Here is a 19,598-nt window from a genome sequence, read left to right on the forward strand (position 1 = left end):
TTGTCAACAGGGGGGAAAAGATAATCACCCTGCATTTGGCCATGCTAGTGGTGCAGTTCTCTGTCCTAGTGTCTCACGCTCTGGGCTTGCAAGGTCATGAAGGCTAGCTCTAGCAATTATTGCTCTATGCTGCCGGGTACAAGATTCCAGTTCCATTTTCTGCCCCAGTCTCTCACATCAGATGGAAGGAGTACTGGGGCTAACAGGCTGTATTTACAAGCTATGGGACAGCTCCAGTAGGCTTAGAGCTGGCAGATGGAAGCAGAAGAAGTCAGGGAGATCTGGACGTGGGCAGGCGAAACTGACTTGTAAAGCTAGGGCCAATTTATAGCAGCAAATAGGGCTCTTAAACCACCAGGCCATTGATCAGTTCCTATTATTACCCCTTTGCTCTAATAGTAGATAGAGGAGAGAGTCTCTACGTGAGCACTAGCGACAGCATGGTGCCGTAGCTGCTCCTTCCAGCTACTGTCAATCAATCAGCTACAAGAAATGCTCTGGGACTTGTTCTAGTAATCACTGGGGGGAAGTGCCATGGTCTGTGTTAGACAGGAGGGCAGATGAGATGATCACAATGGTCCCTTCTGGCCTGGGAATCTGTGAGAAGGTGCTGAGTCTGCAATGAACCTCTGTGATGTGTCTGGCAGAAGTGGGGAGCATTCAGGCCCCTAAACAGTGCTTCCCCTTTCCAGGCCCCCTGATCAGTCCAGGTGTGGCACAACGTGCCTGGCTGTTCCTTGTCTGACAGCGGGGCTGCAAAGGCTGAGCCCCTGGTTAATGATCTGTACTGGTGTGTGGGATGCCTGCTTCCGTTCCCAATTCTGTCACATGTGTGCATCTCCCTCCCACTCTGTCTCCATTGTCTCTGAATCACTTGAAAGATCAACAGCTCTGCACTCTGAGTGTGCTGGCCTGACTGCTCTCAAAACCACAGCTCTCACCTCCTACCCACCCTTGAACTCACCCTCCTCTGCTGCCGCTGCCCCCGGCCCCTACATTCAGCTTATCCTTGTTATCTAGAGAAAGTCAGCTCCTCTCATCTCTCCAACTGCCTCGAGCCCTCCTCAGGCTGCTGAATGCTCTTCTTCACTCAGGGGCCATGGCTCCCCTCACCCTGCTTGTCAGCCTCGCTCTCGGTGCTGTTTGCCACGATTGTGCACCGCATCTTCCTGAATGCTCTGCTGATGTCACTTGCTCCGTCCCCCTCTGGCTTCACACCTTTCCTTCTCAAGCCGCTTGCTCTTTCTCCAGAGTGGTGGCTGTGTGCTGCACATTAGACCATTTGTCTAGGGGGTGCCCCATCGCTCTGTTTTTGGCCCCCTGCCTTTCTAGATCTATTCCCCACTCTTCTATTTTGATCAGTTTCACAATATGACCTCAGTGCTCGCTTTTACAGTGATGACAGCCAGCTCTGTCTACTGTCATTGACCATTCCCTCTGCCTGCCTCACACACCTCAGCTGCTTACCTTTCTTTTAGTCAAATACTCTGTTTATTGCCTGAAGTAGAGGATAAGGTTTTCAAAAGAACCTGGGGCAGTGAAGTACCCAGCTCCCATTGAAAGTCAATGGCAATGAAACACCTAGCTCACATTGGTGTTATTGAAAGTCCATCCTCCACCACCCGCCCCCTAATCTCTTCTGGTCAGGGTCTCTCTCTCTCTCTCTCTCTCTGTGTGGGGCTTAGCACAATGGGACCCTCAAACATAACAGGGGCCTCTGGACACTATTGTACCACAATACCAAAATAATAATAATAATCCTATCTCATAGCAATTGTTGCATCTATCAGAGCAAGTGCACAGGCTGTTATCAGAAAATGTCGGGTGCCTGTAATGCAGTAACCCTGGTGCCAGCAATAGCACCTGCTGCAGGTTCGAGTTACTGATGTGCTACTAGGGCCAGCAGCGATGATGCAGCAGCACCGAATGCTGTCCTGAGAAGGAAGCTGCCAGTGGGAGACTAGCTCAAACTGGGGGATGGGGCTCAGATCCCGTGGGAAGGGGCGGCAGTTGGGAGGCGGGGGGAGAAGTTTGTCAGAGAAGGAGGGAGGAGAAGGATCTGGATGCTGAGGTAGAGGATGAACCAGAGCTGGGGTAGGAGGAGAGATGATTAACATAAAAGATCAGGAGAAGTAAAGTAGGGGACTGGGCAGTGAGAAGAAGGACAATAGGAAAGATTTCGGGTCAGGAAAAGCAGCGATAACTGGTGGGAAAAGGGAACTGATTGAAAAGCTGCATTACATGGTTACAGTGTCCCCTGAGATCGTAAGAGCTGTGCAGAGAGGGGGTAACAAAAATGGACCCAAGAGCCCAGCTCTTTGTGGCTTCTGGTAAGAGCTGCAGAGAGACAACGGCTTTGTCAGTTCTCTGAATGCTATATTATACACACCTCTGGCTGACTGTGTCTGAAGCCTGAGATTTCTAGCTGCGAAGTGGACTCATGAGAGATCAGAGAAACCATCTGTAGCCACCTTCCCCAGGAGTCTCAGTAAAGATGCCGGCGGCAGCAGCAGCAGCACACTGTGGCTGCCAGGAGACCGCGCTTTTTCTAGCCTTGTGCTGGTTTCCTGTCTGGGTTGCTGCTGGCCCAAGAATTGTTTATTGTATTTGTGAGGTGGTTCCTCTGTAACAGCTAGGTGGGGGATAGAGGTGCTGACAGGAAGCAGGGGCCAGAACCAGTTTGGAAAGAATAAGAACTGCCCTGAACCATAGCCCAGAATTCAAACAGAATCCTGATCTTCTTCCCAGGGTTGGTTAAGTAACCCTGCTACCCTCCCCATGCCCGCTCTTCCCCCTTTCTGGGCCAGATCCCCAGCTGGTGTAAATCAGTGTAGTGCCACTTAAGTCAGTGGCACTAGTCTGATTTAAACCAGCTGAGTATTTGGCCCTTTGACTCCAGATCCCTCTTCCAGTCTCTCCTCCAGGTTAGAACAGTGCTGTTCAGTGCTGGTGGGGGCTGAGAGAGACTCTGCTCCCTGGAAACCTTTGACGGGAACTGTGGGAAATGAAGCATTTTACATATAAATTTTAAAGCATCAGAGGGCATTAGGAGGATAAACACAATTTGTGAGGGTGTATCACGGCCTCCAGGTGCATTCTGCTTTAGTAACCAAATCCCTCCCATCTTCTAATGGAAACCCACTTTCCAATAACACCTAGCCCGCCCCTCAGATAACTCCCAGACTCTCCCTCCTGTAACACCCAGAACTTCTCCCAGCAAGAGACCGAACTCTCACTCTAATGCAGAGGTGATGTGTGTGGGGGGTGAACACAGGGTCATGCAACTCCTCCCTCCCCCGTTAGATTCCTGCCATTCCTTTAGCAACAGCAGACTCTGCCCACAGGGCTGGAGGGGCGGGGGGTGGGCAAGGCCTCAGACTGCCTCTTGCCAGCAGCAAGGAGGCAAAGGTTCCCTTTGGCGATGGCACTCCCCATGTGTCTGTGGAGCATCAGGGTGGGGGGGAGGAAGCAGCAGGGTGGCTGGCTGTGGGCTGAGCCCCTCTCCTCACCCCTGAATCCCACTCCATGGGGCTGTTTCTCCTTCCTTACTGCTGGAGTCCCCGCGCTTCAAAGTCTGCAAAGCAGGCAGTGGGAACACCCTCTGTCTGTTCCCAGGGCAGAGGCTGCTCTCCCCCTTCAATAGCAGAGGCTCTGCCCACGGGAAACAGCCCCCCTTGCGCTGCAGCGGGGCTGACCCTGCCTTTCATTTAGCAAAAGCTTCTACATTCAGAGGTTTTCAAACTACAGTATGGGGTGTGCCCCCCCCCCCCCGGGGGTGTGTGGAGGAACATTTGGGGGGGGGGGTGAGTGGCAATGTCGCAGGGCTCGGGTAGGGAGTGCCACCTTCACGCCCTGACTCACCCCAGTGGGCCACTCAGCCTGTCCGATGGGGTGGAAAATGGAAAAGGTGCCTTTTTGAATTAGTTTTTGGCTGTGCCCCCCGCCCAACCCAGACAGGCTGGGTGGCCCCTAAGGTGAGTCAGAGGGTGGAGGTGGCGCTCCCTCCCCAAGCCCCACTGTATGGGGCTGGCCCGAGCCACCTGGCATCACTGGCCCAGGCTACCTGGCATCACCACTCAACCCTCCCAAATGCTACTCCGTGCCCCCTCAAGGGGTGCACCCCACAATTTAAACCCCCTGTGAGGTGATGCATGGGGCAGTCATGTGTCCCCCCAGAGCCTTTCAATTGTGCTCCCCCATCAACAGTTACACATCATCTCTGCTCCAATAACATCTGATCCTTCCAACCTGGTAACTTCTAGAGCCCTCCCCCTCAGTAACTCCCAATCCCTCTTCCTGTAACGCCTGGCACTGAGCCCCATCTTTGCAAGCTGTCTCAGGGTTTCTAAATACTGATCACTGCCCTTATATTAAACATACTGCGGTAATAAGCCCAAACGCAGCAGCCTCGCTGTAGTAAGGTGCTGTATTTGGGACCATCCCTACAGCACATGACAGTATTGTTTTCTAAGGGAGGTACTGCAAGGCCCTTCCCCCACTTACCCTCTGCCAGGAAGCTGAGTTAAAAGCCCACATGGCTTTCTTTCCATTGTGTCAGGGAAGGCTTGTTTTTGCAGGTGCCTGTTCCAATGACATATGCAGTTTCCAGTTCCTGTCAATAACAGAGCTTCTAGTTAACCAGTACCGCAATCCTGTCCTATCTCATGGGGCACGTGGGTGGTGTTAGCAGGACCCCACGCAATACAGCCTGGGCTCCCATAGGGAAGAGATTCAGTAAGTACTCCTCTTCCCCCAGGGGTAGGTGTCAATTTGCTTGTTCAACGCCAATGACAGCTGCATTTTTGTTAACTGAAGAAAGCTAAAACTAATTAGTTTTAACCCAGGGAGCTATTGTTTACAAAAGAACCCCTTTCTACAGGTCCCTTCCCCCAACCGTGTCTATCGCCCGTGGTGATTTGTCCGACTCAAAAATACAAGGAAAGGCAGGTATACTAGAAATAAAAAAGTATTTATTAAACCAATATTAATAAAACCACTCAGCTGTTAACACCCAATGTTTGGCATAAAGCCATGGACCCCAAAACAAGATAGGCAGGTAACAAGTAAATCAATAACTGTAAAACACCATGTCTTGTAGAGACATCAACAGAATGGATCATGGACAGGAACCACAAGGAATACCGGCAGACAGCACTCAGGATCTCTTTGGGACAGCACATGGGACAGGCTCAATGACATGACGAGGACAGGATCAGGAACACAGGTAACAGGCAGATAAATTGGAATCCTTTTCTTCTTTAGTTGTTGCATAGGCACAGATGATACTCACGGGCAAATGGCACTGGGCTGCCACTGTGGCAGACAGCTCTTGATGCTGGGCTCACAGTCCTTTTATTACCTCCCGTTGCTGGGCAGACTATTCCACGTCATGTGACTATTTCCTGCCACAAGCTCCTGCCAAATGTCAAAAAGAGTGCTAACAGAGTGATAAAGAAGGGGACAAAGATGGAAGGCAAACAACAACTTAAGCAAAACAAAATTGACTTGATGATTTTTAACTATCATGTTGCCACATTTCTTATTAGTAAGCTTACATGGTGGCATAACCTTGGTTCCTACTGATGGTAGCCAATTTCTTTCTCACTCAACAAATTGTAGCTATAATAGCAACCATGCTGCCCATTTGTACAATGAATATTACTGCAACCGGATGTATTAACACACACCACGCTTCCTTATAACTGGTAGGACTAAAGAATAAATGTTCCCACCAGTGTGCAAAAGCTGATTCACACTGTACTCTCTTTGAGATCGTTTCTATTTTTTTGCAAGGAGTGGTGAACAGTTTGCATCGCTTCTTTGCTCTGGTGTTCTAACTCCTTTAAGTGCTTCTTTAGGTCTGGGTGTCTCACCGACTGCTTTAACACAGATATATTAACTCCTAAATTTACTGGCTCTAAATGGTGGTACAGTTGAGTCGCATCATAGGCGCATTTAACTTACGCGATTTTAACTATATGCGCTCGGCAAAAAAAAAGAGAAATAATTTAAATACTGTACTTGTAGTGTGGATGATTCTGCCGGCCATTCCACTCAATGAGCGTTTGACTATACGCGATTTTCGCCTTACGCGCTGACTTCAGAACCTAACCCCCGCATAAGATGCGACTCCCCTGTATAATACATAATGTGCATGAATATTCTGCATGGTTGCATTATGTAGTAGAAGTCAATATCACATCCTTGGACAGTATATACAGAATATAAACATAAGTTGCTGTGGGGATTGTGATCTATTTTGTAAAAGGAATTTTTACAAAAAATTCAGTACACCAGTTATGGATTCATAAACAATTAGCATTAATTAAAACTATTGCCGAGTGATTGTTATCACTGGCCTGTAGGCAATAATGGCATTTACCTTGGTTGGAGTCTAAACAAACATGGGACCCTTCAATAACTCCGGATGTACAGGAGTAACCAATGCCTTTTCCCATGTGCACGGATCTAAGTTGACACTGTTATATCCTTTGTCAGCTTTATGAACCCATTTAGGGATGTCGATGGGACTCATCATGGAACCATTGATGTTGAGGCCCAAAGGAATTAGAGGGTATATCCATTTCTCACTCGCATTTATAATGTTAAGTATATAGGTGTTAACTATTTGATCTACAAAGTTCTATGAGAAATTAACTCCCTTACAATACGCTTGGTGGGAGCTCTCAAAATTATTTGTGGCATTTTCCAAAAGTATCTTTTTAATTCCATAGGAATAATGTGACTAAAACCATCTCTAAGCATGTTACTGGCTATGTTTAACAGCCAAGTTTGTGCCTGAATACTTGCAAGAGCCCATGAAAGATTTGTCTGCAGAGTGTCTATGGCATCCATGATTTTAAGATGGTCCTGCTCTTGCAAGGTTTCCCAAGTTGGTAGGATTCTAACAATGTTCTACTCTAGAGTGCTTATTTGAGTTAACAAGGAGGTTAATGGATGACTTAAGGAAGCTATATCATGTCCCATGGCATCAATTTTATTGGCCAAGATGTTCACATCAATGGTGTATATAACACCAATGCCAGTACCTACTCCTCCTAATAACAGTGGCCAATAAATTCTTTTTAGTTAGTCTCTAAGGTGTCACAAGTACTCCTGTTCTTCTTTTTTTAATAAATTCTTTTTAACTCTAGATGATTCCTTAGGTAACACACTTTGAATCCAGGCATTCCATCCTTTTATTAAGGGTTGAGTATAAAGTGCACATTTTCCTTCAATGTCAGTGAGAGTTACTTACAAAGGCATGGTAATTCTTTTTAAAGAGTAGACAGGATTGATTACGAGTAATCTTTTACTATTCTCCTTCACTACCACTGGTCCTACGTTACTAACATACGACCTTGGTACCACTGTTACTCGGACCTTTTCTTGGGCTCCATATACTCCATTTACTGTCCATACACTGGCATCATTTACATTTACCTCCATGTTAATAATGCCGTAGCAGCTGGTTACAAACATTACATTTTTTTTCTCGTTTACAGAAACTATTTGCATTGAGAAAGGAATTACAATGGGCTTTTGTACTGTTGTAACAACTCAGACTTGCATAATATGAGTTGGAAGGATTATGCGTTCTTATGCTCAAGGTACTTTCATGGAATTGCAAATTCATGTTAACTTCTACTTGAACTGTTGACACCTTTACATGAGAGGGAATATTAGACTTTATACATGCACACCGTAATGAGCTTTTTATCCTTTGTACATTAGAATATTCTTCCAGATGTTCATCCTTAAATTTCCATTTGCAACTATGATCGTACTTTTTTTACAGAAGTAGACTGCTTTGCCTTTGTATCCAAGGCTGTTAATTGGGAACTATTAGTTTCCACTGTTGCCATCATAGAACTATTGCCTTTTTCCTCTTGCCAAAGGAGGAAACAATAAGGTGCCTTTTCATAAGCATAAACAATTATGGGAACCATGACTGCTAGATGTGGTGGATCCAAAGTCACATCAAATAGGAGAGGTTTCTACTACCACTGGGGTTTCCCTTTGCATAACACAAACAATGCTCTCCTTCCTTAATTAATAACATATTACGTATGTTTACAAGCAGGAGCAAACAAAGTATTAAACATATGGCACAATTGAGGTGTTGTGGTTCCTAGGAAGTAAACAAAACAAGGTGGTTATGTTTTCATATAGTTACCCTAGGTCACAAACCTCTTCCACGTTTTCAGTTGGCTGGAGTGGAACCATTTGAGGCTCCTTCGCTTTTTTGCCCTTAAGTTCCACCTGATAGACAGTGGGCCTGGCTTTGTTAGTTATAGTAACAGGACCCATACACTTGGGACTTAGTACATGCCCTTTGTCAGAATAAAACCTATATAGGACTCTAACCCCTATATTCCATTCTATTGGTTTAATGGTGTCCCCTAGTCTTTTATCCATGAATCTGGCGTTGGACCTCAGTTGTACAGCCACCTGCTTCTGAATGTCACTAATATTGTTCAGTAACTTTTCCATAAACTGGTCCATGAGGACTCTCAGTTGATAGCTATCTGGAGGGACCCCACCTAGCCACCACTGTTTGAGGATATGCATCACACAACTCGTCAACACCCTGTGAGCTGTAAAACCATGAGTGGCTATAGTCGATCTTAACGCCATTAACACCAACGGTAATTTTTGGTCCCAATTCTTCCCCGAATTGGTTACAATTTTTCCGCAGAGTTGTTTTTATGGCACAGTTAGTTCTTTCAACTAAACCAGAGCTCAAGGGCTGACCCACAATGTGGAATTTTTGATGGATATTTAGGGCCTAGCAGTGAGGCTTCATGGTCTCGCCCACAAAATGTGGACGTTGGTCTAAGACAATAGTTTCGGATAGGCCAAATCTTGTGAAGGTCTGCTCCAATACGGTCTTTGTAGTAGTCATTGCAGTGTTATTGCGTGTGGGATATGCTTCGACCCATTTCGAAAATGAGTCCTCCACCACGAGGCAGTACTTATTTCCACACCCAGTGCATGGGAGTGGCCTGATATAATCTATTTGGAGCCTCGACCACAGTCCAGCTATTTTTTGGTGCTGCATTGGACCTTTATTAACTTTATGGTCAGAATTGTTCTCTGCACATGCCAAGCAGTTTTGAATATGATGTTCCACATCTTTTACTAATCCCGCCCACCAGCATACTGACAACAACCTACTTGCAGTTTTTTCAGAGCCGAAATGCCCTTGGCTATGTGAGAGGCTAATCAATTCTTTTCTCAGATGTGTGCACCACTCAGACTGGTGTTGTATCGCCATTGTCCTTCTTTAAGGCCATTATGAGCCCGACTTTGTTTCTGACTATATTGTAGCCTTGGTGATCTTCTTTTTGTAACAAGTCTTGTAGGTCCTTGTCTTGCTTTTGCAGCGCCACAGTATCTAGCTGGCTTTTTATTTCTTCATCTCTGTGCTGGGTTTCATATGCTTTCTGATCCGGTTTAGGCCACAGATGTTCCATGCCCATCTGGGCTACTTGCTTAGAAAGCCCATCCACCTGATTATTCAATTTTGAAATTTCGGCCTGCTCTTTTCTATGGGCCTTCACTTTGCACAGGTGTGTATCACCTTTTTGAGTTTCCACAAGTTTACATGCATGCAACAGATATTTTGAGTATTCCACAGGTTTTCCATTGGCTCAGGTCATGGCTTTCTGAAGCCAGATGGGCATCCATCCAGTTAGGGCTCGGACCACCCAATCTGAATTGGAGCACATGACAAGATTAACCTCTGGTTCAGCTGCATCCAATACTGCTAATACCACAACCACCTTGGCAGCGTGTGCTGAATAAGGCACTACGGTACCTTGCAGGATGTTCTGAGTGTTTATCTGCAGAGCTGCATAGCCGGCACATGGCTTACCATCCTTATAGAAGCAGCTTCCGTCAACTCCCCAAATATCTAGTCCTTTTATTTTTGCTTCTTGATAAGTGGTGCCTATTTGGAAGGGGGACATAACTTGCTTCAGGTCTTCCATTGGCAGAGGGCACTCATGCTCCTCTCCTTGCGTCAGTAGGGCATATGGAACAATAAATAACTGAGGTGCTTTGTTGACTTTTATGTTCTTGTTTAGTAAGCTGAGGGTCCACCCTGCCAGTCTGGGGTTGGATATCCTCTCTTCTTTTATGTGGCCTGTCAAGATATATTTTACTGGTGTGAGAGTCATCTTGAGACCCACAGGAGACATGCCTATCAGGTACCCCAATGGTTCAAAGCCCAGGTCAGGGCTAAGACTTCCTTTTCACAGGTGGAGTACTGTTTCTCAATGTCACTCAGCCCCTTTGAACCACAGGCAATGGGTTTAGGCCTACATCCGGTGTCTTGGAGCAGAACAGCACCCAAGCCTCTCTAGGTGGTCGCCAGTTGTAATAGAAACGGGGTGTCTGGTTTTGGGTAGGCAAGAGCTGGAGCTTTGGTGAGCACTTGCTTCAGTTTGTTGAAGGCTTTCTTTTGCTCTTTGCCTCACACCTAGGGTGACCAGATGTCCCGATTTTATAGGGACAGTCCCGATTTTGGGGCCTTTTTCTTATATAGGCTCCTATTACCCCCCACCCCTGTCCCGATTTTTCACATTTGCTGTCTGGTCACCCTACTCACACCCATTCTTGTCCCTTTTTAAAAAGCTGGTATAAAGGACGAGCAATCTCTGCGTAGCTTTCCACAAATTCTCTTGAAAAACCAATAAGTCCCAGAAACAATCTAAGAGCAGAAATGTCTTGGTGCTGGGAGCTTACATATTAGCTCAACCCGCTGCATGTCCAGTCTTCTTCCATGTACTCCTAATTCAGGGCCTAGATACATGACTTTCTGTAATGCCATCTGCGTCTTTGTTGGATTTATAAAAATCCCGTATCTTTTTATTTTGCCAAAACTTATATCCAGAATTTTCAAGTTGTTTTCCTGGGGTGTTGTGGCTATTAAGATGTCATCTACGTAACTCTCAACTTTGTCTTTTTCACACACTGTCCCCACATTTTTGTCAGGCATCTGAGGGCGCGTTATGGAAGCCTTGTGGCACTCTGCTGAAGGTGTGCTGCCAGTTGTTAAAGATAAAAGCAAACTTATGCCATGCTGATCTGTGGATGGGAATAGAGAAAAACGCACTGGACAGGTTGAGAACAGAGACCCATCTTGCACCTGTGGCTTTGGTGGTTGTGATCTTGTTAAATTTTGCCACCACTGGTGCTAAACAAGGGGTGACTTTGTTTAGCTTGTGGTAATCAACTGTTAGCCGTCACATCTTCAAGACTGGCCAGATGGGAGAATTGCATGTGCTTGAGGTCTCGACAAGCACTCCCTGGTTTACCAATGTCTCAATGGTCTCTTCTAATCCCTCTTCTGCCGTGGAAGGGTATCTGTATTGACGTTATGGCTTAGGGTCTGGGTCATCAGTCATTATCTCTGTATCAATTTTGCCACACTGCAGCTTGTTGGTCACGAATACACTGGGGTGTTTCATGGCAATCTCTTACTTCTGGGCTCCACTCTGGCATTATCAGCTTTTCAGATGCCTTTAAAGCGGCCACGCTGTGCGATGCTGGAATTACTTGGTATCCGAGTCTGTCTCAGACGCCGACCCTCTCAATGGGTCCAAACTCACTGCTGCTAGCATCCCTTGAGTTTGTTTTAGCTTCTCTTGCAGTCTATTAATCTTGCTATTACAGGCAGTGTGACTGCCTTGGCTGCTCTTCAACTCCTTCACCAGTTCTTGGACTGCTGCTTGCAATTCTTTGTTCTTCATTGCTAATACATAGTTCTCTCTTTCCTTTTGTTTAGGGGGGCACTTAGCTCTTGAAGTTGCAGCTCCAGTTCACTGATTTGAGTCACATAGCTTAGATTCTGAGCTGTTAACCCATCCATGTTACTACCCTGCTTTTCCATTTCCAGATCTTTTCCTGCTTACAGATCTTTTAATTGGGAGTTTTCCTGCCCTTGCTTCCTATAGTGCCTGCTTAATTCATTGCCTGCTATTGCTAAACCATAAATTAACACTCTCTTCTGCATCTTGTGGCTCAGGCTAGGCCTAGCTACTACAAACTCTTCCCATTTTTTACATAGTGTCATTCACATCTGCCCCGGTAAATAAATCCTTTGACCATGGTTTTTTAAGTTTTCCGAAATGATTTACACCATATTCAAAAGAATTTTTATTTAACTCTGGTGTCCAACCAGCTGCTCTGTATGTTTTCTATCTCATTTTTGAACTAGCCTGACCTACCACAGCCTGCCCAAGTTCCTTAGTGGGAGACCCACTCGCTACTGACTGTCAGAGTCAGCAATCAGCAGCACCCAATTGTCTGAACTGGAGTGTGCTCCGAGCTTCCCAGCTCTCACAGGCCCACCACAACCTCTTGGGTTGGCATCTGTTTTCCTTAAGTCAGGTTCACCAAGCTATCAGAGCCGGCGCCTACTTAATCACAGCTCACCAGGTCATCCGGAATGAGCTTCCCAAGAGACACTGTCTTTTCCAATACCAAAAGGCCCACCGGGTCGTCCGGTCTTAGCCTGCAGGACTCACTGTCCTCCAACAATTCAAAACCCACGGGGTCATCCAGAATGGGTCAGCAGGGCTGAGCCAACTGCTCGAGCCTGCACAGGACTCACTGTCCTGTCTACCAGATCCTCCGGCTAAGCGTTGTAGCACTATAGACTGCACTCATGCTTCCTGACTATCAGAGTCAGCGCTCCCCTGTATTCTCACCAGTGCTAGAGCCACCAGCAACCAAGCCGCTTCAGTTTTGGGTTCCAAGAAGCTACTGTCCTGGCATCCAGTACTCCCACCCTCATGGTTAATGGGACATAGTTAACAATACTGAGTAGATAATAATGAAAATAAAACAAAACATACTAATGTAGTAAGATGTACTAAGGTAGGTAAGTAATAAACCTTTAGTTAGTTTATTACAGAATTGGCTACAGGCGTTGTCTTTGGTGTGAGATCTGAGATACAAATTGATCTGAGGTATACGACTGCCTCTTGGAGCTGGAAGTAACCTGAATATCTTGTGATCTTTGGTGTAGGTGACCATTTAACACTAAGTCCAGCTTGCCTGGGTGGCAAGATAGACTGGAGAGCCTAAGGGGACTGTCTGTGACTCCACGGTAAGACTGTTATAGTGATCCAGGAGTTCACATTTGTTACTGGGCTGGTAACATCTAATTATAGAACACAACTCCAATTGCAGCATAGACATACCCTAAGTGTCCCCCTGACAACCAAGGGAGTGGCTGTGAGCTCTTCAGACTGGGACTTAGGTAGAGCATGAGAGAGACCAACAATACAACAAGAAAAAAAATGCTTCTGTGAGCTACTATGGCAGCATAATTACCTGGTATTGTCAGTGCCAGGTTTAGCTTGGGGAGGGACAGTGCTGCTGGTATCTGCATATGATGCTAGTCCCACCACTTGAATTGTGCTAGTCTGAGGTTTGACCCAGGTGATGGTTGTGCAGCTGGTATCTGCAGCCAGCACAAACACATGGCCTAAACCAGAGGTCCCCAAAGTGTGGGGTGTGCCCCCATAGGTGGGCATGGAGGACCATCCAGGGGGCACGGAAGGGCCTGGCCAGCCTCCATGGGGGCAGGAAGGAAGTGCCATCCAGCTCTCCTCACCCCCAACTCTGCTCCAGTCTAGCCCCCTGCCACATCCCCGACTCCCAGCCCTGCACGCACCTGGCCACAGCTCTGTTTCCAGTCCAGGGCCGAGGCTGGGGACAAGGCCAGGAGTGCAGCTGCACCTGGCCATGGGGCCAGCTACCAGCCCCCACTGCAGCCCGGCTGTGGCTCTGCCCCTGCCGCCAGCTACGGCCCATGGCTGCAGCATTAACCCCAGACCCACCCCTAGCTGCGGCCCCAGCCTTGGCCCCATTACCCTTTTCCACGTCCCTCTCCCTCCCCCTGAGCCAAATCCCAACTCCTGACCTCGGCTTGGGGTGGGGGTGGGGGGTGGCATGGAGAAGGGTAAGCAGGGTGTGCGACCCTTAAAAGTTTGGGGACTGCTGGCCTAAACTACATAGGTGCTGCTTGGTTTAGGCCAGGGCAGTGTTTCTGCGGTGTTTGGTGTTTTTTTTATTTGTTTTTCCCCCCTCTTGCCTGTCTGCTAGAGCTGCAGGAGCAGCAAGTGGTTTCTCTAGTGGGTGGTATGTCCAGAAGATGAGATGCTCTGAGACCCAGCAGGGCCCTGTAGTGCAGAGGCCTGTACTTTAAGTTGTCCAAGGTAACATAAGTTTAGCTCAGCCAGTTACATAAGATTGTTTATGAAAATCAGCAAAAGTTGAAGGGAAATAGTTGGCCCAAACTGGATTGTTTAGGATAAAACAGCTGTCCTATGGGGTCTCCAAGGCTCCTGGTAAAATCATAGGTAGGCATGACAATAAGCTAAAGGAGTCTAATAATGGCAGGAAATATTTATAATTGTTTTGATTGGTAACGTTAATGGTGTGCAGTTGCCCTCCCTTCTTGGATGTTGTCCATTTGGGGGAAGAAGGGGGACAGGTGAACTGGAAGGAATGAGCTTCACCATCATATCTGCCAGCCACATTGTCACCTGGGACCCTGTTGGGTCTTTGTCTACTGTGACACTGTTGGGTCTTCCTTTCCCTGCTCTGACCAGACTAGGACAGAAAGCAGGAACCACATGACATCGCCACCTCCATTGTTCCCTGCACACTCTAGGGCACCCACCTTTATCCTTCTGTGGGCTCAAGGTGTAATCTTACATTCTGTGGGTTTGTGGGGTCTTTTACCAGTGAAAGAACCTTACACAGTAATATTCCTAACCTCTATTTATTAACAATCACCAAAATAGAATACACACACTAAGCATACAATGCTCACCACTCCCAATAAGGCAGACAAACTTTTCCTGCTGGCCAGTCAGGATCAGGTCATTCATGGAATCCCGCTTCTCACGCTATAGTTAGCAGGTTGCTAAGGTCTGGCAGTTCTGATCTTGGGCTGTGTCCTGGAGTTGGTTCCAAAGAACTTCCTTTGGGACCCTAGTTTATATAGTGAAACTGGAGACCTACTTAGCTGTACCTTAACCGATCATTTTACTAAAGAATTACAAAATAATTCTTTGACCAATCCGAACATATTGCAAAACAATTCGTCACCCAATCATACCCCACCATCTTAGTTGATTTACACCTTGAAAAATTGGTTACGTAGCAAACAGAAACAATCAAAGAACCAGATAGAAACCATACAGATAAGCAATAGAGAAGCAGGGACTATAAAGGAAAACAATAAAGAAGTAGAGATTTCACACCTATAACTGCTAAGTGATTCCTTGCCAGACAGAATGATGTCAAACAAGGTTTTCTTTAAACCTCTTAAGATCTGATTCTTTATCTGGGGATGGTGAGTGCTATTAGGACAGGATGGCCTTCTTAACAGCCCAATATTGCATTGTTTCAATGTAATGTAGATGGAATGTGAGGATGTGACTTTCTGCTTCTTGGATCATGGCTGCTTCTCTCCTAATATGGCTGCAGAAAAAGGCCTCCGACCTTACACCCCGACTTCATCTAGATCCCAAACGCTACCTGGAATATGAGACTTTGATTCTTGCTGTCATACTCCCTCCCACACATGTCCTTTTTCCTTCTCCCCCCACCCCCGCACACTTCTCCTTTCCTCTCTCTCTTTTGCCTCTCTCTCTTTTGCCTAATAACACTGCCTATCTTAATCATCCAAGACAGCTCCACCCTTTGCAATACTGCTGTGAGCCTGTGATCATAAAGGTAGCTAACAGCAAAGCTTTAAACTGCCTGATACTGGTACAAGTCTGCCAGGTCCTGAGTAGCTGATAAGACTCTGTGCTGTGCCATTTTTCCCCCAGTAGCCATGTTGTAAGGGAAAGTCAACACCCGAGACAGAAGCCGCATTTTCTATATTTTTCTGTTCTTTTCTCTCCCCTTTTGTGTGTATGTGTTAGTCTGGTTTTGTTTTGAAGGAAGCAGGATCAGATTCCTTCAGCAGCTCCAGCCCATTTCAACTAACTTTTCCTCCTTTTCCCCAAAAGGACATTGTTACCATCGTTGACACCATCTAAAAGACTGTCAGACAGGGAGTTTTCCTTATAAAAACTAGGTACAGCTAAAGGGAAAGGGAATAAGGGATACTGTTAAAACAAAAGCCTCACATAAGGCCAGGTCTACACTACGGCATTACTTTGGTATAAATACATCGCTCAGGGGTATAAAAAATCCCCACTCCTGAGCAACGAAGTTATGCTGACGTAAGTGCTGGTGCAGACAGCGCTGTGTCAGCCGCAGAGTTTCTCCCCTCAACATAGCTACCGCCTCTCGCGGAGGTGGATTAACTGTTCCGAAGCAGCGTTTCAAGTGTAGACCTGCCCTCATACTTTACATGTGAAATGCTTTAATGGATTTTTCCTTCCTTTTTCTGTGCCTTTTACAAAAATTTGTAATGGTGGCTGATGCAAAGGGAATAAGCCAATAACAACTTGACACTAAACCCCACACCACACCTAACTGTTTAATGCTGTAACAGGGAACAGGAGCTTTCTTAACGTCTTATCCCCTGTTGGCCCCAGACACCCTCTTTTCAACATAGCAGCCCCGGAGACCAAATCCTGGGGGAGAATGAGGCACTGCACTCTTCCCATGCTCCATAGGGCTCCTTGTGTCTTTCCCAGCAGACTCCTTCCTAAATGCTCAAGAGGGGTTTGAAACACCTGTGTGTTTGCACAGTACTGCTAATTACGGGTGAACCTCACTAAGCCTGGAGTTCAGTTTCAGTTCAAAAGCCCCTCAAAGTTCAAATGTTTGTGTGAAGCTAATCTAAAGCTTTCAAAGGAGGTGTTTATGCTATCTACATAACACACCTCCTCTCAGCAGACCTCAGCTACTTCTTAAACCTGTCAGCTAGTCCCTGAAGACCCTGGAGGGTGATCTTTCTTTCTCACCCAACAAGACCTCCCAAGGCCGGTTAAATGTGGCAGCAGGAGAATAGTAAGACTTCCCCACATCCCTTCTTCTGGGACATGGATGTAGAGGTCAAGGTCCTTAGCTGAACATCAAAGAAACATGTGGCTCAGGTTCTGTTCTCAAGTTGGGACAAAATTGGGGGGAAATTCTGATATTTGAGGCTTGCACTTTCCTAAATCCCTGCAAGTTGTTCCTCAACCCTGGGTAAAACAATGGTCCGAGAAGCAGTTCCACTCTGCTCGTGTGTGTGACCGAAATGCAAATGTTACGGTGAGCAAGAGGAGGAGGAGACAAGAGGTGCCAGGGCTGTGCTGACACACCAAAAGGCTGCTGATCAGAAGTAGAACTTCATCTCACTGGCCAGGAGCTTTCTTCGTGCTGGGACAGTTTGAAGATACGATTTTGAAAATGAACTTTAGGGGGATTTTTCTAGCCAAGTGCCTGGTGGTTTTATTCTCCTGTGTAAAAGGTGAGTTTGCACCAGCTTTTTGCTCTTTCAGGCTGGCTTTGCTTAAAATTGCACTTAAAGCATTTAAAACTGTGGTAGAGTAACACCCATTTCTTGTACCCAGACAAGGGTGATGGATATCTTAACAGGGTGCTGAATTAGGCCCATCTATGTCACAATGATAATTGACTCTGGGATCCAGTTCCAATAAGGCTATAATTTTCAAGGTGGATGGGACCTATAACTGCACTGTCCCAGGTTTCACCCAGTTATGAGAATTTGGGGTGGTCTTGTCCACATTGCACATTTTAAGCCTCTCCCCTGACTCAGTTATAGTTGAGGAGCAAGTTATTACCAGTATGTTTTAGATTATTCCTTTAATAGTGCTTTTAATATAGAAATGTGTAAGCAAAATTAAATGTGACTGATCCCATCCCTGCCACACATCTTCTACTTAAAGCTAAATAGTGAAACTTGGGGCAAGATGGATGATCTGATAAAAATCCTTGGATCTTTTTTAAATATCATGGGCCACATTCTTCCCTGGTTTAACTCTACTAAAATCAGAGATGAATTTGGCTTCTTGTCTCTAGAAGAACGATCGCTATTGCCAGAGCAAGTGCAGTGCAAATAAATCCTTTAAAGAGCGTTCCACAACCCTCTGAATGGTAGCGAGCCCTTATGAAGCTGCGAAGATCAGATATTTGGGGAACTGGCAATGGGACCTTTTAGGGTAAAATCCTGGCCCCGATCCTTGGCCATTGACTTTAATAGAGTCAGGATTTCACCCTAAAACTCTTAGAGCTTGATCCTGCAAAGTTGTCAGCACTCTGTCCCCAGTCCAGGCAGAGCTCTTAAATACATGCTTCACTTTCAGCATGCGAGTAGTCCCACTGACTTCAAAAGAACTATTCACGTGCTTAGTTGAAGCATGTATTCAAATGCTTTGCTGTTGGGGGCAGAGTGCTCAGCTCCTTGTAGAATCGAGTCCCCACTGTTAAGCACATGGCCTCACTTTTCCCATTGGTAAAATGGAGATAATGGTATCTGCCTTACTTTGCAAAGTGCCGTAAGATCTCTTGGCTATTATTATTTTATTTCGCTTTCAGTCTGGGGGGACCCACGACCTGAGCTTGCTATTAAAATTATAATAATACCTTGTAAACAGTTTTAGCTTCAAGTTAACAATCCTTTATCTGACACGTATTAATATAGTATCAGAGGGGTAGCCGTGTTAGTCTGAATCTGTAAAAAGCAACAGAGGGTCCTGTGGCACCTTTGAGACTAACAGAAGTATTGGGAGCATAAGCTTTCGTGGGTAAGAACCTCACTTCTTCAGATGCAAGGTATTAATGTATTAATTAACTTAATGTATTAATATAGGTAAGTGTCTGCATGGAGTTTTTCCTACTGCCCTCAATGAAGCTGTTGCATTTTTTTCGTAACCCTCTTCAAGAGCGACTTCACTGTGTAGACCCATTGCTCTTTTCTAGTAACGAACATTTTATTAAAGGGAAACAGAACTGTTGACAGTGCAAGTATTTTTTGCACAGGAATATTAACAGAAAGGGGGATAAATACAAATGATCATCTGGTAGGGTGGGGTCGGTCTAGGTTGTAAGTTACATTAGGTACATACATATTGTTGTTATTTCTAGTTATAGCAATTATTTTTTAAAACTTTGATCTAAAAATTTAGCTGCAATTTTGGCTTATAGATTAGAACAAGTCGTAGTAGATTCAGTACACAAGAACCATTCATGAATGACTGGAATAAATCCAACAGTAGATCATTTATGATGGTTGTTTAATGTTTTCTATGTACAAGGACTAGATAAATAAGGAATATATTCTTGCTATGGACTTAAAACAGAGCCATTCAAGGAAATCAAGAGTCTATTTATTTAAAATGTTTGAAACTTTAAAAGTGAATACTTTTTTTCTCAGATGGGTAAAGTATTATCAGTGTAGCTCCTTTTAGTTCACCACACATGAATCATCCCATCCTCTTTGTGACGGCAATCTGAGCAGTTTGTAGCTAAACTCTGATCGCTCTGTCCTTTGCAGAGTATTTCAGTTGGCACTGTCAACAAATATTGTTTCATTGTCTATACAGAGGACTTAGTGTTGTTTGTTTGGGATGCTCAGACTTCTGTTCCAATGATTCGGGAGACCAAGCAAA

The 19,598-nt window shown here is 45.7% G+C and overlaps 1 protein-coding gene across 3 annotated transcripts in view; it reads left to right on the top strand.

Moving 5' to 3' along the window:
• LOC101954165 (T-cell surface antigen CD2-like) overlaps positions 1–19,598 on the top strand; it is a 42,783-nt gene that overhangs the window by 4,834 nt on the left and 18,351 nt on the right. For 2 of the 3 annotated variants that reach the window (XM_065575191.1, XM_065575190.1), the window contains exons 2-3: positions 5,099–5,224; positions 7,506–7,610. In XM_065575191.1, coding sequence (XP_065431263.1) covers positions 7,592–7,610 — 19 coding nt within the window. In that variant the 5' untranslated portion in view covers positions 5,099–5,224; positions 7,506–7,591. Of the gene's footprint in view, positions 1–5,098; positions 5,225–7,505; positions 7,611–12,474; positions 17,438–19,598 lie in introns of those variants that run through there. The other variant, XM_005313341.5, reaches the window with a different exon arrangement.

The sequence above is a fragment of the Chrysemys picta genome, chromosome 1 (genome assembly GCF_011386835.1).
Source record: "Chrysemys picta bellii isolate R12L10 chromosome 1, ASM1138683v2, whole genome shotgun sequence".
Lineage (NCBI taxonomy): Eukaryota > Metazoa > Chordata > Testudines > Emydidae > Chrysemys > Chrysemys picta.